Source organism: Camelus dromedarius, chromosome 19, assembly GCF_036321535.1.
Source record: "Camelus dromedarius isolate mCamDro1 chromosome 19, mCamDro1.pat, whole genome shotgun sequence".
In the NCBI taxonomy this organism is placed as follows: Eukaryota; Metazoa; Chordata; class Mammalia; order Artiodactyla; family Camelidae; genus Camelus; species Camelus dromedarius.
Genome location: NC_087454.1, coordinates 11,496,571 through 11,514,812, shown reverse-complemented (window position 1 = coordinate 11,514,812; position 18,242 = coordinate 11,496,571). Strand labels below are relative to the sequence as shown.

The window sequence follows — 18,242 nt, the reverse complement described above, 5'->3', positions numbered from 1 at the left end:
AGCCACAACATTATTCATATGGACAAAAACTTTTATAGCAAAACTGTGATACACAAGCATTAGTCATTTGAATACTATACGGTTATAGAAGATATTTAAAAAACGGAAATGATGTATTCCAGAGGCTGTATTAGGCACAATATATATGCTTGTACTGGGTCTGCAAGCATTATACTAGACTTCATTACATGTGATCCAAGAAGTTGCAGAGTTTTCGGTGCTACGTACTGAAAAGATGAAAAGGACTATCAGAGTTACTCTTATGCTGAAAAAGCACGTCTATCAATGCTACAAAATAGGAGCAGCAAGCCAAACCGACAGACAGTTCCTTAGGTTTTAGAAGTTGTAGTGTAACTATGGCTTTTTCATTTTCATTCTTGAGACTGGTTAGCAAGTCTGGCAAGTGGAAAAGAAGACCGTCTACAATAAAACATTAAAGACATCCCTTAAAAGGCATCTGATATTTCACAGGTTCAAAACTGGAAAACAACAACTGAGTTTGTTCTGAGAGCAGAATTGTGAGGTATTAAATAGTCAACAAAAGAAAAAAAAAACAAAAAAAAAACAAACCCTGCTTCCTGCCATACATCGTTTGGCATAAAAATCTTCATGCAGAAAAGTAAAAACTTCCCAAGTGACATGGTGGAAAAATATTTAAGATAAATGATTAGAATTTACTTTTGGTTTCTGGCAACAATAAAGCATATGGGTCTTTCAAGGACCGAGAAACTGGATATGGCTCTTAGTGTGGAACTTTCTTATGTGTTTTAAAAACATAGGTTGAAACATGTATTCAGGCTGACAGTGTACTCATGCTGATAAAGGTGGTAAAAATAAGGAAACAAAATTGTGTATTTTTCAGAGCATACTACTAACTACGTATAAGGAAGCTGTCTAAAAGATAAAAATGTAGAGCCTAGATTCTCAAAGGTTTTATTTTTCAACTAGCAATTAAACATAAGTGTAAAAGTGAGTCATGCAATATTTTCCCCTCAGCTACTGTGATAATGATATGAGGGGAAAGGATTCTCTTTTTTTTTTTTCTTTTAGATATATAATGCTCACAAGTCATCATGTGGAACTCAAATCACACACAAAGGCAAATCATGAAGAAACGTTAAATATTTCAAAATGCCCATGAAGGCGTGCCAGAAATGATGCTGTTTCTATAGCACAGAGTTGTTGGAGGCCAAAACTAAAGGAGTAGGTGCTACTGCAACTTCTAGGTCTTTAATGCTGCTGTTTTTGTTTGTTTGTTTGTTTTTTGATGGGGGAGATTCAGGACAGGGGTTTCGGTGGTCTCTCAGAAACCATAATTTCTGTAGGTTCAGTGACCAACTTGGATCCATCCCATGCTGTCTTGAACTGTTCAGGGACGGGAAATTCTCTCTGGAAAAAGGCAAGAAGAACAAAGTTATTTCAAGCAAGGCTTTGCAAACAGATGGAAGGCTGATTAGCGTCACTTGATGGACAAATACATTTTATGGAACCCAAACCTGCATCGTGGAGAGATGCATGGTCACGAGTCAGCTCTCTGCCTGCCTGCCAACATCCTCGTTAAAGCTGGCACTTACTAGGGACCAGGCATCCTTCTAAGCACTGGATATATGTGAACTCAGTTCATCCCTACAACAACCTTACAAGCTAGATATTACTGAGATGCCATCTGCAGGGAACTGAGGCCTGAGAGCTTAAGCCTCTGAGCAGGTCAAATTTTAGATAGCCTTTCTTACCCACGACTGCACCAAACCCAAACACACACAGGAATCAACTGGGGATATTGCTGAAAGCCAGATTCTGATTCAGTAGATCTGGGGAAAAGAATGACAACCTACATTTTCAACAAGTTCCAAGAGGGTGCCGAGGTTGCTGGTCCCCAGTCACACTGCATAAAGGCTTTATCCTGGTGGTGTCTGTCTATTCTTGGATGAAATATAAAGTTGTATATTGTATGCTTCAAGTTGTATATAAATTTGTTACCCTTCATCCTGCTACCTTCCTCTTCCCATTGGGAAATACATGTGCGGACACCACCCACATACACCACGCCCTAACCCACCCACATGCACAGCCACACTTATATACAAACAAACCCAAAAATACAGACTAGCTAAAAATAAAAGCAGTTTGGAATCTCTCCTTTCCCCAGTCCCTGCCGGAGAGGATAGAAAAGGAAGATGAGGAGCAGTCCCCTCAGTCCCAGCTTTGAGGCCTCCCTGGACTTCTGTACACACAAACCCCGTGTGATAAACTGGTGCCAGTGCTCATCCGCTGGTGAGATGGGACGTTTCAGTGAAACACACACAGGAACACACTCCTTCCTAGATGCAGGACCTAGCTGTTTCTTTTGGAAGGGCTATTTATTTATTTACTTTAAAGGGAAGGCTCTTTCTCTCATGAGTTCTCCTTGAGTGAAATCTGCAATGGAGTCTTTTTTTTTTTTTTTTAATGAAGAAGACAAATTTATTTCACAGTTCTGGAGGTTGGGAAGTCCAAGATGAAGGTGTCTGGTGAGGACTGGCTTCCTACACGGCTGTCTTTTTGCTGTGTCCTCACAGGGTGGAAGGCCTGAGAGAACTCCCTGGAGCCCCCTTTTCTAAGGTCATTAATCCCATTCATGAGGGCCCGGCTCAAAGGCCCCCCCCACACCATCACCTTGGGGGTTAGGATTTTAACATATAGATTTTGAGGGGACAGAAACAGTCAATCTACACAATGGAAAGTCTTAAGATGAAGCAAAGAAGCAATAGTCTGAATAACCTAGTGTGTGTGAGTGTGTGTGTGTGGGTGTGTGTGCGTGTGCGCATGTGTGTGCAACCAACATCTTTTCTGGGGAGCTTTTTGATAAGTAAACCAGGCTTGGTGTTGGCTCTCAAGTACCAAGACAGGTAGAAGGCTCCAGAGTGAAGGTACCTCTGACCATAATTGCATTACAGCTGCTCCCGCTCTTTTCCGGGAGTGAAGTGACAGTAATGTGATGACAGATCTTCTTTGGGAGACTGACTCCTTTCAGGATGAATCAGCCCCGCCATCCATTCCCAGGTGACAATGCCCACGGCAGGACCTCTGTACTGCTTCCTGCTACCTCCAACTGGAAAATGTATGAAGAAGGCCACTGACTGAGGGCACAAGATAATGTACCTATAGAAGGGAGACTTGACATTTTCAGCATGAAAGCTCAGGTTTTGAGCTATACTCTTTATATATACTCTTTATACATTCTTTAGGTCAGCGGATCTCAATCTTGCCTCCACATTTGAATCACCTGGGAGGCTTTAACCCATACAGATGTCTGGGTACTACACCCAGGAACTCTTGTTTAATTAGTCTGGAGCGCTCATCCAAAACCCACAGCTTTTCTGAGCAAATCCAGTTCCCATGGAGCTGAGCCTTCTGCTTAAACAGCTGCAAAGGCCAGGAATCACCCTAAGTTCTGGCTTCCCTCTTCTGAAGTTGTTCTGTGTTAGCTTTAGCTCTTCAGTAGTGTTTTTCTTTCTTTCTTTCTTTCTTTTTTTTTTTAGGTGGAAAGTCCAAGAGGAGACTCTTCTCGAGCTCAGGGGTAGGCTGTCCAGATACCTAATGAAGCATGGCCCAGTGCTTGCAGAGTTTTGTTTTTCAGACTTAAACAACGAATTCCGGACTGCAATAGTTGGTGTGTGCCTGGGCAGTGCTTACTGGCAGGGGGAGGAAAGGGGAACACAGCAGCAATCACGTTGTCTGCCTCAGGAGGTTAACCCGAGTGCTGACTGCTGTGTAGACGACCGGTGATTCACCCGCAGGCTGACGGAGGTCCCTCTTACAAGGCGTGCCTGCTAAGTTACACTTTCTCCCACCCCTCCCTGTTTCACGGCTTCCTGGCACAGTTAGCATCAGAGGGAATTATCTCTGGATTTACTTCTCTCTTTCAAGAAGCAACAACTAGTAGGAAGCCATGACTTGCTTCCAAGTAGCAACAATTAGCAGGTCCAACACCCTGCGTGATGCAGAAAATGTATTTATTTATACTTCCTTTTCAATACTTGAGAAGTACTGCTTGCTTATTCTAGAAACCGCTCTGCTGGGGAGAGGAGACAAAGAAAATACATGGTGGCTTAGGCTTGTGTTTCTCTGAAGGGTCACTGGAAGGACCGATGGCTTCAGCATCGCCTGGGATATATTAAAACCACAGACTCCCGGACCCCACTCCAAGCCTCCTGAATCCAACTTCTAGGTGCAAAGCTTGGGAGCTGGTATTTTCATCAAGTTTCCCAGCTGATTCTTATGCTGAGTTTGAGAACCACTGATGTAAGAATCCGCATACAAATAGGTCTACTTATTACTACCTCCTTTCGCTCCCTTTTGTTCCTCCAAAGCATTTCTCCCTCTTTTCTGTCTGCCTCCACCAGAGCAAAAGAAAATATTCAGTCTTAAATAATATGAACTCAGATCACGGTGTACTATTTGATAAGAGCTAGCCCATTAAGGTAATTATTACTAAGATGCCTCGAGAATCACAAGTCCAGGACTGGGCATAGCCAAACAACTAACAAGGGAGAAGATAAGTGAAAGGCAACTCTCTGGATTCCTCTCCGGCCTGCGAATTCTTCTACAAATGAAGCTCAAAGGTTGGTAAGTGATTAATCAGTCTCTAAGAACGTTAATAATGAAGAATTCTTTACAGTCTTTTAAAAGGTACTTACATAATCACCATCCTGAGGGATAAGTACATTCATTTCAGATGACTTGGCACTCACAATCTCACAGTCTAATGCATCTTCACTGAGGTATATGTGGCAGCCTTCTGTCTTATTAATGGAAATTGTTGGCACTCTCCCCATTACCTGAAATAGAAAAAAAAAAAAAAACAAAAAACAAAAAACTAGGGCCAAAGCAAATAAACAGAAATTCCAATATCCCCAAATAAGTGCAGTCCATGGGCCTAACCAAGCCTTAGGAACAGCTGGGTCAGGGCTGGAGAGACTGGTGAAGGGCCATATCTCCAGGGTGAATTAGTAGGTGTCACTTGGGGACAGAATGAAAGGACCTCACAAGGGGATTCTCAAACCTCAGGGTCTCTTACCTGAGACAAAATAAAGGGACACATTTGAAAACAGCAGTTAAAAGTTTAGAAAAAGCCTCCCCACCCTGTTCGTGGATTTGAAACATATATTTGATTTCATGATAAAAGAAATAAGACGCATTTGCTTTTATGTGTTTAAATTTTTAGTTTTGACAAATCTCTAGGAAACTTGGATTAAAACGCGGACTAATACGGTCATTTAAGAATAAATACATTATTCTGTAATTGAGTAGAGTTTTCCTGAATCTAAGTAAGAATAAATAAGAAACACTACAATTCTTTTCACGTAAGTCCTTTCCTAGATAAAAACCTCACTGGCTGAACGTGAAACTTAAATAAGATAATGAGTGTCTAGGTATTTTGAAATGTATTAATTTCAGAGTCCCAAACTGGAGACGTGGTTCAGGCCACTCACTGTATAGGTAAGTCGTACTGTACACAAGAGGGGGCGGTTCTTTGTATTGTTACAAATATCAAGTGCTGTAACAATTCTGATCAGTTTTAAATTTCTCTTTTAACAGTCAGTTTTCAGACATTCCCCCGAAATCTCTATAGGGGCAGCCTGTTTCCCCAGTGACCACATTACAACTCTATAATTTTCCTTCTTGTAATGGTAATTGGGGCGATAAAGACATCTCCTCTTTCACCCCAAGAAAAGGCTGGACTGCAAATTAAAGGAGCAACTCCTGTTGCTGGTGAAGGTGATGTAAAGAATTCCTTAGGGGAGTCGAACCAGGTCACCACACTTCTCTGTTTTCTCCTCTCCCTGTAGAAACTGGACACTGAGTTGGAATTGAGCCCCGGTGCAAAAAAAAAAAAAAAAAAACCAAAAAACACACAAACAAAAAAAACGAAGCAGAGGTAGTTTAAGGTCAGGTGAGCACAGGGCTTTGCCATAAATAAAATAAAATAACAATAATCCATATATCTTTATATCAAGAATGTGCCAGCAGTACTGTTGTGGCAACTTCTAGATTTGTTTATTTTATAATGATGAAGAACATTTCCATGCCGACTAGAACTGCATGAATACCAGGCAAGCAAAGGGAAAGAACTAAACTGTGTGTGTCTGAGGTGAGTCATTTGTGAGACAGAGTGGGGCTGGGTCAAGCCAGCTTGTTATAATTATACATATTAAGAATACATTTCATTTTTGTTTATATAGCACTATATTATGTTAAAAGTGCTAAAACATCTATGTATCGGAAACTCTGAAAAACAGTAGAATTTTTTTAAATAGCCCTGACAAGAACTGTCATTTCCACAGCATTTTGGTCAATACTTCATTAGACTAAATTATATACATGCCTTTTTCCCTGGTAGCCTGTGAACACTTCGAGAACAGACACTGCTTCATATCAGGAGAACTGGGCTAAAAAGTAGCCCCTCTATTGAGTGACAGGTGACATGTGACCTTGCCTGGGCCAATGCTCTAGCATTTAATACATGCTTCTGTATTAATTTTGTTTTCCTTAAATTTATTTCTCTATAAAATTAAAAAAAATTCCACTTAGTATCTTAGTTTCTCCTTGCTCCCATATTTGTACTATTTTTCTAGGCTAGTTTGCCAAAAAAACAGAATTACTGAACTAAATCAAATGAACTTTCTTTCATCCATGCCTTCCCCCCCACCCTTTTAATCTTTTTAACAGTAGCATTGAGGTAAAATGTGTAAACATAAAATTCACCTGTTTTAAGCCACAATTTAATGATAGAGAGTTGTGTAATCTTGACTTCAGTTCAGTTTTAGAATATTTCCTTCATCCTCAAAACATCCCTAATGCCCATTTACAGTCAATCTCTGTCCTCATCCCCAGACAACCATTAGTCTGCTTTTTGTCTCTGTTGTGTCCAGGCCCTTTTAAAATAATTTATTAAATGTTTTAAATAGGTAATGACATTCACTTGATTTGAACATCCAGAAGTTAGAAAAGTATTCAGTAAAATGTCTCTCTCATCTCTGAACCACATGGCCAAGTTCCTATCCCTCTTGGCTAGATAACCATGCTTTATCTTCCTAGATTATTTTAAGGCCCATAGCCTTAGAAATGATCTATTTCAAACATAGAAGCATACAAAGAATAATATAGCAGATACATATATACATCTATGTCTGCTAAACAGCTTTAGCAGAGTTTAACATTCTGGCTCATTTGCCTTTTTTTAGGATTATAATCTTACAATATAGTTGAGGCCCCCTCTATACCACCCACCATCTCACTGGCCGCTCCCCTTCCCACCACAGATGTAACTTGCTCTTCTGAATTTTGTATTTCCATTCACACCAGCTCTGTCTCTTGTTTAAGGTGGCCTTGAGCCCTAAGGATATTTAACATGTGTGCATTATTTTGCATGTCGCTGATCTTTATATAAAAGAGACACATTATACAGTGCCTGCTCTTCTGTAATTTGCCTTTATAGCTCAAGGTTGCTTCTGAGATCTACCTATTTTTACACATGTAAGTGTAGTTCATTTTAACTACTGCACAGTATTCTACTAGGTGGATTTATTTATTCATTTACCAGCTGGTGGACATTTAAATTGTTTTTGTTTTTATTGCCATTATGAATAATACTGCAATAAACATGTTTACACCTCTCATCAACATATGTATTAGAACTTCTTCAGTATACAGACCTAAGAGTGGAATTGCTTGGTCACGGGCTATGAATAGCTCTGATTTTATTAAATGGTGCCAAATTTGCTCTTCACAGTGAGTGTAACAGATTTACTCTCCCAACACTAACGTATTAGGGTTCCCATTGTTCAATTTCCATAACAACTTTTGTACCACCAGACTTTTTAATATACAGGCAGTCCTCGAGTAACATGGCTCTGATATGCATGAATTTCAGCTAACGTGCCCCTTGCAAAGTAAGGAAACCTGAATTCAAAACTGATGAGTGTAAAAAGATATATCTAATTGTGGTATTAATTTGCATTTCTACTTCTGTTGGGTAGGTTATGCATAATTTCATATATTTATCAAATACTTCCTTATCCATTTTTCTATTAGTTTGCTAGTCTTTTTCTTATTGATGTGTACTAAGTTCTTTATAAATTCTGGTTATAAATACTTTTTGATTATCTGCATTGCAAGTATCTTTCTTCAATCCATGGCTTGTCTTTCACCTCTGTATATGATGTCTTCTGTTGAACACATAACTTTAATTTTAATGTCATTAAATTCGTCCATCTTTTTTTGTTATAGTTTGTGCTTTTTAACCCTAATTAACTTCTTTTCTACTCTGAGGCCATAAAGATTTCCTCCTGTATTTTATTCTCAAAGTTTAAAAGTATTTCTTTTGACAATTAGGACTTTACTTCTATGCATGGTATGAAGTAGGAATTTGATGTTTTTTTTTTCCCCACAGGGATGGTCCTAAAATACACCTCCATGTGTGCATCCCTCTAACGAATGTACTAATCTAATTAAAGTGGCAGTGGTGAAAAGCCTAGTAAAACAGAAGAGAAAGCTCTATAAAATGAGAAGCCAATTTTAACAAACATTATCAGGAAACATCAAATAAGGGGTCATTAACAACATGAGAAGAGTGTAATCAAAGTTAGTAGTTACAGTTGGCCAAAGAGAGAAGTCCTTTTGTTTGTGGTATAATATAAAATGCCATTTGGCTAAATCAAAATTACTAAAGCAGTGCAGGTTTTTTTGTTTTGCAAATTCAATCCCAATCCTACTTTCCAGGTGGTTTTTCTGATAATCTCATTGCCTCTTCAGAAAAACTTTTCTTCCTCTTTACCCAGAACCAATTTTTCCTGAGGGGGAAAAAATTCTCTTTGGTATGGTACTATTATGCTTGGAGAACCTCTTAGTATTTTGGTTCACTCATTCATTGATCCATTCCCATTACTCACTCATCAAACATTTATTGGACACCTACTACGTACAGGTACTGTATGAATTTCTGGAGCTGTAAAGATTAATTAGCTGCTCTTGAAATAGAAATGGTAAACCAGTAATTGCTGTGCGAAATAGGATGTGTTGTAAGAGGCTGAAAAGGAGAAATTAACGCTGTCTAAGAAGTAAGAGAAAGCTTCAGAGAGGAGGTGAAGACAGAGCTGTGTCTAGAGGGAAAGAGAATAGGAATTTTCTAGGTGGATATAGCGGTCCCCTTGCAAGCAGAGTGGATGATCTGGGTAAAGCCACAGTGGGGGCTGGGCGTGGTTGAAATGGCCACTTACCTGCATTTGAATGTCCTTAGAGTTGATCACTTCCACAATGCCCACCACATTGTCGAACACCAGGCCAAACTTCTTACAGTTGTCTAGGAAAAAAAGAAAAAAAAAACCCACTCTACTAAATACATACAGTGGATTTATACAAAGCAACTTATCATAGTAAATACAGACCCATAGTTCTGACCTACCAATTGTGATGGAATTTATTTTCCCTTTCATCTGTAGAGTAGACTTGCTGCATTTGAAAATGTAAGCCACTTGTCTCAGTTCAGTCTCTGAAATCACAAGGTCATTCCTGCCCTCTTGGTACTCCTAAAATTAAAACATATGGAAATATTAAATATACAGGTGTATAGAAAAATTAAGTCATTTGCATGGTGAAATTACTATGGAGTTCAGCATTCATTAATTACAGCTTCTCAATGTGTTCTTTCTTTTGGAACCATTTTCTTACAGACTAAACTAAACCACAGGCCTGACTTTGTCATCGAAATGCTGCTTGGAAGCAGGGATCAGTGTTCATTTGCAAACAGGAATCAGGCACCCAGCTGGTGGGTGGGGGCTGGAGCAGGGATGTGAGAGATTTTTGTTGAGTCTGGATGCTGAGTCTGGACTTGACGCTGAAGCAAAAATCTGCAAATAGAGATTAAGCAAATAGGCTAGTAAGGGTCACAACAGAGATCTAAGTCCCAGTGTATTTTTAGAGCATGACAACTATTCTGGGGACTTTGTTCCTCAATCTTTAGGGAAGCCCCTTGGATTGGCAGGGGGCACCAGCTTCCACCCACAGTCAAAGTGTCTTTGTCCTGCTCAGACTGGTGGGTTGAAGCGGTAAGTTCTACCAGCACCTCTGTCAGTGAAGAGAGTGAAACATCCTACAGTAGATCAGAATGGGGGACAGAAGAAAAGCTTATGGAAAGAGCAGTCAAATTCATGGAGACCAAAAGGAGAAAGGCAGTTGCCAGGGGCTGAAGTGAGAGGCAATGGGGAATTACTGTTTAAGGGGTACAGAGTTTCAGTTTTACCAGACGAAAGAGTTTTGCGGGTAGACGGCGGTAATGGTTGCACAGCAGTGAGAATGTACTTAATGTCACTGAACACGTACTGAATACCGCACTTGAACGTTCAAATGGTAAATTTTGTGCTGTGTGTATTTTACCACAATTTATAAAATAAATTTTCGAAAGTTAAAGATGAGAATGCATGAGAATAATGAAAAACAAAAAACATTTATGGAAGTATCCAGAAAGGCCCTGGTTTCTATTCTAGCCAGTGACTTTTGCCTCTGTCATGTCACTTAGAAATCCTTAAGACCTTGGCGAACAGTTGAGTCATCGTCCCTTTTGTTGGAGCGCGTCAGGAATAAAGGTTAAAGGGCTTCACTCACTACTCTCCATTTCTTCCCTTCCAACTCTAAGACAGGGGCATGTTTCTTAGGAGGATGAGACTGGGGAGACTTGGGGCTTGGACTGTGGCTTTTGGTAGGAGATGGAGTCTGTCCTCCTTGAGTCCGTAGACTGGGATTCTTGTATGTCTTCTGGTCATCTGTAACGTGCCGGAGCCCTGGGAAGGTAACACATAAACACATTTCTTGATATTTTATGCAAAGGGAAATGTCCCTAACTTCTGGGATCAGCAAGATGTAAACAGCACGTGAATTCTGGGTAATGCTATTTTCCTAACAGTCCAGTGTTTTCTCAAGCTTACTATGCAGAGTCCGAGACCTGCATAAGTTTACAGTTAATAGAAGAACCCTAAGTATTTTTTAACTTGAGGAACCTCTTCTTGAAGGAGATAAGATGACAGATAAAAATTATGCAAAAAGCAAACCATCTTGCCAGAAAGGATCCTGTGACTTACTTCTGATATGGCTGAATCACTCCCATGACAGATTCCATCAGACATAGCTTAAAAAGTTCGGGCATTCCAGTAAGCCTATGTCAGCGAATGGAATCCACTTAAGGGTTGTGAGTCCCTTTCCTTCCTTTGCAGATGAGGGGACAAAGCAGCCAGTTGGAGCCAGAGAAATAGCTGGAATGTTTGGTTCTTAGCTCCTAGCCCAGCATGTAGGAACACTTACATCATCATTCCTATTACCCATGCAAAGCAAAAATATATTTGCATAAAGTTTCCGGCAACACTTTTTGTACACTGCTTGAGGACTGAGGTTCTATTGTTTGTCATTTTTATTTCACTTGATCTTGATACCTTGGCTTAGCTGGGGATGAAGCATCAGAACCGGAAGTAGTGATGCAGTGAGGTGGTCAATTCAGAACCCAGACTCTCTGAGTTCTTCTTTCTGATCCACCCAACAGCCCACTGAGCTCATCTACCTTGAGATGAAGAACACACAGCTCCCTGCCTACGGGGGACTCGGGTGGAACCATGTAGCCATCACTGTGGGCACCGGGAGATCTGTGTGCCTGGAGCCAGAGGGAGATTGCCTCAAGGCCTGGTTTTCTCACCCTTTGTAATCGCTTCCCCTTGGTTAAGTTGTGCAAATAAAGCTGAGCGTGAAGGAGAGGACCCCTCTTTCCTGTCTTCACTCTCAAAAAGTGGAGGTGGCCCTGGAGGAGGTGGAGGAGGTGGGGGTGGAAGAAGGCCAGGCCCAAGGGAGAGGACAGACAGTGCTGACGCAGTTGACGCCACTGGACCCTGTGGGAGAGAGAAGACAGAAAGTGTTCTATTGAGACTGATGCCCTTGCTGAGAGCTGGGATTCTGCCTACATCACTCAGAACCTACTGCCAATGAGGATGTGGGGTTCTCGATTCACAGAGGGCACCCAGGGGTACACCTGTGCATCATGGATCTGTTTAGGAAGACCTGGGACCGAGTCGGGGTTTGCCTTGGGAACACGGAGCATAACACAGCTGTACGGCCCTGTTAGTAGACACTGCATGTCCAGGATTCACACCAACCCAAAGGCAAACACAGCCACATTCACAGGTTCATGTCCAAAGCTCAGGATATAAATGAAACTGGGTTTTGGCCAATTGATAATCAAAAGAAAAAAGTGGTCCAACTGATAAGAGGATTCTTTTGAGGACATTGGGAATTGCACCCACCAATAAGAGAGCAAGACTAGTGAAAAATATTCAGTGGTTAGCTTTTTGAGGTGCTAAAGAAAGAGGTACTGAAGCCCTTTCTTTGCAACTCATTTTTCAAGTATGTGTGCCTTAAACTGAACCCCAAGTGAGGACCATACATGATCTGGATATCTGTCAAACATGAAGATGATCAGGGTCCAGGCCTCCTCTGATGGTCTGGTTCATCTAATGCTGACTCTTAGTGAACCAGAGAAAAGTTAATTTTGCCTGAGCAAGACCTATGATTATTCTTTTCTCTGCTATGCAAAGTGCAATCGTCGTTTTCAGTATGAAGTTCTAACAAATTCAAATGGCAGTAAGAGGGGACAGACAAGAGAAGGATTTGTCTTAATGTTTTGAGAGGACCCCACAGAGGAAGTCACAGAGTTAAAACTAGTAGGACAGAAGCAAACATACACAATAACTGTGTTTTATATACCACTTTACTCTTAAACCTTGAAGCAGACCTGTACAGCTATGGTAAGGAATGGTGAGCTAATTCAATTTAAAAAATAGGAAACTTTAAAAATGGAGACTGATAAAAATGTGGCTTAGACTCACATACTTTCAATACCAAATACAGTATGTAAGACATCGCATAAGTGCTAAATATTAACAAAGACAGAAGATCCTTGTTTTCATAAAACACCCAGTACTACGAAATGTCCATATCAGGAAGTTTTAATCTGCAGTAGTTTTCAGTTAAAAAAAAATCCACACTGTTTTCAAAGTACTTAGATAATCCCTATCAAGTGTAGAATTACCCTGAAAAGAAAAGATTTATCTCTTATTCAGAATGCACAACTTTAAAACTGAGCAGGCTGGAGGTCTCGTCTCCTGAAATTATAATTTGTGATATTCTTCTGTTTGTAAGGAAGAACAGCCTGACTCCATCAGGATTCTTGGGTCAAGGAGAAAATGACTGCACAGTTCTTGAGACAGACCAATTTTTTTTCCAGTACCTTAAATATTACCTATTACATTACTGGGGTGAAATTTGAGAATTTGCTCTGAATTATAAACAGTGTAAAATAGAAGCATGGTGCATCAGACAATATTCCAGTCCTCAGTTCCAGACACTCAGAGCCATGGAGAATTACTTTTACTCATCAGCACATAATAACTCAAACAGTCAGTGAAGGGGCAGGACCCTCCCTGCCATCTGAAGCACTGAATCTTTAACATTCTCCTATTCTGTGGAAAGGGGAGACACACTGGCTTCTAAATCTTAGAATGGCTTAGATGGTTTCCTGGCTCTCAGAATTCAGAGTCTCTCTCCAAGAGCCATTAAAGGATACTCACTGAAACCAATGGGCCACATATTCAACTTCTGGTAATTCTGATACATTCAGTGGCTGAGCCAGGAAGACCAAAGGATTTACTGCAACAAATGTTAACTATAAAAGCCAAAAAAATAGCTCAGGACCAGCTGAAACTCTGCCTTCGGCTTATCCTCTGTAGGCTCTGCCTCTATGACCCTGGTGGGAGCACAAGATGAGGCGCTAGTTTCCAAGGTGACCTGACGGTCAGTACTCAGGGGCTTTCCAGTATGGTGTCCTCGAGGGCAAACTTGGACATTCCCTTAACAGAATCTTCATCAGCTGCCCCTGTGACAAACTTATCTCTGGCTCCTCCCCTCTTCTCCTCCTGCAGGCTGCTACAGCACGTGGTGCCAGAGCTTTCTGCGTTCTTCTGTGTCTGGCTATCAGTGGCAGACATGTCGGCTGGAATTACAGCCAGACACTGTCTTCAGGTGTCCCTGTCGGCCAGAGGGGAGATGGTCAGGGGAGGGAAGGAAGCCAAGAATTCTGGAAAGGCCTGTATGTGCCAGGCACTGGTTATTTTCATTCATTTAAGAGATATTTAATGCTCAGTAAAGGACAAGCTCTTCGCCAAGGCTCCCCAAACTTGCCTGAACATTAGAATCATCTGGGGATCCGTCAGACATTCCGAAGCTCGGGCCGCACGCAGGAACACTCTCTGGGGAGGCAGGACATGGGCGTCGGATTTTCTGAAGCTCCCTAGATGATTCCAATGTGCAGACAAGGTTGGGAACAACCACTCTACGCTTTGTCCTGAGATGGATCTTAGTGATCAGAATGATATTACTAGGACTGAAATCCCTTTCTAACAGAAAATAAAACAGCAAGTCAGAAAGGCTGACCCAATATTAAACAGCCTGTAAGTGGTAGAAGCATAATTCAAGCACATATCTGCTTGACTGTGAAGCCTTCTTCAGGGAAATCCTTTATGCTATAATTAGACATGGGGGGAAAAAAGGCACTAGTCAAATGAAAGAACCAGAAGTATGGGCTCCCTCAACAGATACGCAATGTTGCTCTTGGGCCGCTGGCTTAAACATGCATGAAGTATTGGGAGGTGGTGTAATAATTTAATTTAAGATTTACGCTTACTACTCCTCACTCCAACTCTCAGACACCTTAGCAGCGGACCGAGCTCCTCCAGCCAACTCTGGGAGCAGACTTGATCCCGTGAGGATGTGAGAGGTCGTGGGTGCCGGCACTGGCACCTCAGCACCAAGTCGCCCTGGACACTGGCTTGTTCTGATTCTGTGTCCGGGTTCTAGGAACCTTACTCACTGCCTTTCTCGTTTTTCCCGAGTATGTGTGGATTCCAGAAATGGGGTCCTTGAGCCCCCCCCATCTTGGTTCCCTGCCTAGTGCTCATGTTGCTCTGGGATAGGGATCTGACCCTCAGTCTTGGGACTGGAGATTTAAGGGCATTGCCCCTGGGTGTAAGCATCCCTCAGAGGTAAAATCTCATGGCAGAGGTAATGCACCAGGTTGTCTAGACTGAATGAGAAGCAGTGGATCAGATCAAGCCTACAACCTCGGTCACCCATTGAAGGGTCCACTGCTTCTTATTCTCCGTGGGAGATGGGCCTGTGGGCAGTGGAGCTAAGAGGAGAAAGGAGGAGAAAGGGGCAGGACGGGGCAGATCTGGCCCAGCTCACACCTGGAGTTAGGTCTGTGTAGGGAGACAGACGGAAGCTCCCACAGGGGCAAACCTGTCTGGAGATGCCGAGAATGGGGGCTGGGAAGAGCTTCGGAGGCTGCTCCAGGAACCTGAGAGGGTCCCGGGAGAGTCACAGAGGATCATATTTAATTAGGCTGCAGATTGCCTTCATTTCCTGGAACAGAGGCTACGGGGTCAGATCCGCACATGCAGAATAAAACAAAGACATTTAATAAAAGATGGTGTTTACACCTGCAAATTATCTGAGTAATTCTGGCCCTTCTAAAAGAAACCTTAACATTCTTTTATAGTGTGTTTTACCCTAACCAGTTTATTTCTATGGTGTAGAATTACACACCTAAAAACTCAGGACCTACAGAACTATGATCTCCTGTGACATGCACAGGGTCACACAGACTGAAAAGTAGAGGTGAGGTGAGGACTGAAATGAAGGAAGCTGCAGGGGGAAGGGCTTAACCTGAGTTAAGCAGAGCAACCCCTACACAGATGCTTTTTAAAAATACTACCTCATCTTGATGAAATGAGTCTGAAGTATACTAGAGCCCCAAACTGGAAACAATTGAAAACTATATTTTATTAAAGCCATTGTAACAGCGGAGAAAGAAAGGAAAGAAAGAAAGAAAAGAAAAGAAAGAAAGGAAAGAAAGAAAGGAAAGAAAGAAAGAAAGGAAGGAAGAAAGGAAGGAAGGAAGGAAGGAAGGAAGGAAGGAAGGAAGGAAGGAAGAAAGAAAGAAAGAAAGAAAGAAAGAAAGAAAGAAAGAAAGCAAGCAAGCAAGCAAGCAAGCAAGCAAGCAGCACATTTAATGGCCAAATTCAGGGGGCAAAAGTTCACTTGTGTTGCAAGAACACAGCACAAAACCTAAAAATGCTGCTTTTGAAAGTTCTATTAAGATTAATTTTGAGAGCAGATGCTTGATTATCTACTTTTTTTTTAAGCGGGGGTGAGGGGCACAAAGACTTTTTAGAATGCCTGCAAATCCCTTTCTCTAAATTAATTTCAATTGTCCTGGGAACAGCTGCTTCCTCTGATTTTAAATATATGAACTATAACTATAAAATAATGGAACCATTGTATGCGGCATTTGGAAAGCTTGTAATATTTCAGTTATATATACTATAAATATATATAATTATATAACTTTATTACATATATTTATATACTAAAATGCATCAAAATTTTTTCATTATTACTTGAAATAATTACTAATCACTTTATTACTTTGTAATTTGGGTTTTCTTCTTCTCTAATTTTTGATTTACTTATTTTTTAGGGGAGGAGGTAATTAGGTTTATTTATTTACTTTTTTTTTTAAGTGAAGGTACTGGGGATTGAACCTAGGACCTTGTGAATGCTAGGCAGGCACTCTACCACTGAGCTATCCCTTCCCCCAGAATTTAGATTTTATTCTGAAAAGGAAACTACAAGTTCTTAAATGAAATCTCCATATTGTTTTGCTAGTGGCAATTACATATGTAATTAACAGCCACTTCTCTCCACCACAACACACACCATTGCCTTAGTTACCCAGTTAATTTGGGTACAGCCTAGCTTTGGATCTAGATAATCTACAAAAAGGACTCCAATTATCCATTTTGTTGAGTTTGTTGAAAGTAGGACTAATAGGGTACTTTTGGATGAAGATTTTATGTCTTTGTGACAAAATTAAGCAGAAACATAGTTGTTTAAGCAAAAAAAAAAAAAGTCAGCTGTAAAGAGAAGTTTTCCATCTAAAATTTTCTGTTTACTAATTAAATTTTTTGGAAATTTTCAACGTTCACTTTTTAAGTCCTAAGATTTTTCAAATATAACAGCAGGGGTAGCAGATGATTTGGTCTACATAGAGCCTAACTTTAATAAACAGACTGAAAATGAATCAGAGTAAGTAGGCTCATTTGTCCATTCAACACTGACCAAGTGCTACCTTGCAAGGAACTGGGTATATGAGGATGGAGGCTTAGGTCTTGCTTGTTAAGAATTATGAGATTATGAGTCTAGCGGGAGTGTTGAGTGCACAAAATAGTGGTTGCAGATGCAGTCTGGTATGATGTCGTGCGTAAGATGAACGGTGGACCCTGGGGGCACAGAGGAGGGTGTGACCAGGTCTCCTCAGGACAGTGGGATCAAGGGAGCAGAAAATGGGCTGTGTGGCTTAGGCCTGGGCCACACCATCGAATGTTCTGTGGAGGACAGAGGTCCTATAAGGAGAGGTACTGAGGGGTTTTAAGCCAGGGAAAAATGTTTACACAGATAACATTAATCTCCAACTTTAAGAACAGGTCTGGCAACCTACGTCTTGGCCTGGGGTTTTACCAATTTTTTAAAAGGCAGAGACCAAGAAAATCAAAATACCATGTGACAATTTCTTGGAACAGGTGGATTTTGTGTCTCACAACAGAGCCTTTGTTACGATGTTTCTTCTATAAAATTGGCTCAGTGATAGTAATATTGTGAGCCACCTGTCTGCAAGTGTTTGCCGAGATCACAGATAGAGCTACTGAATGGAACAGCTGACATGCAGTGGTCAGGTTTATGGGTTTTCCTGTCCACCCTCCCTTACGGCCACCCCCCCAACTCCCCTGCACACATACACACAGATGGCTGTCGTCTGTTTCCTGGTCAGATTCTCTCTTTAGCTGTCCATCTCAGAGCCAGCCTGGTCCATTAATCACCCAGCTTACAGTTAATGCTCCCCAGGTACATTTCGTGTGCCCAATTACACACTTCAAAAGCGTTTAAAAATCATCAAGCCATTTCAGTCACAAATATACATTAACATGCCACAGCTACAGGAATTCGCGATGCTTTACAACGGAACCTTTTGGCCGATGCTGTTAATTAACTTTTCCAAAGACAAAGACTCTCAAACGGTCTTGTGTAACACAGCACACAAAGTGGGAGGA

General features: G+C 41.2%; 1 protein-coding gene across 2 annotated transcripts in view; it reads right to left on the bottom strand.

Annotated features, from left to right (window-relative positions):
- Positions 1-917: 917 nt before the first annotated feature.
- Positions 918-18,242, bottom strand: part of CAP2 (cyclase associated actin cytoskeleton regulatory protein 2) — a 138,639-nt gene continuing 121,314 nt past the window's right edge. For both annotated transcript variants that reach the window (XM_064476228.1, XM_031435163.2), the window contains exons 8-13: positions 11,723-11,912; positions 10,645-10,820; positions 9,446-9,569; positions 9,261-9,343; positions 4,680-4,820; positions 918-1,389 (exon numbers count right to left, since the gene is read on the bottom strand). In XM_064476228.1, the coding sequence (XP_064332298.1) occupies positions 1,279-1,389; positions 4,680-4,820; positions 9,261-9,343; positions 9,446-9,569; positions 10,645-10,820; positions 11,723-11,912 (825 nt within the window). In that variant the 3' untranslated portion in view covers positions 918-1,278. The remainder of the gene's footprint in view (positions 1,390-4,679; positions 4,821-9,260; positions 9,344-9,445; positions 9,570-10,644; positions 10,821-11,722; positions 11,913-18,242) is intronic.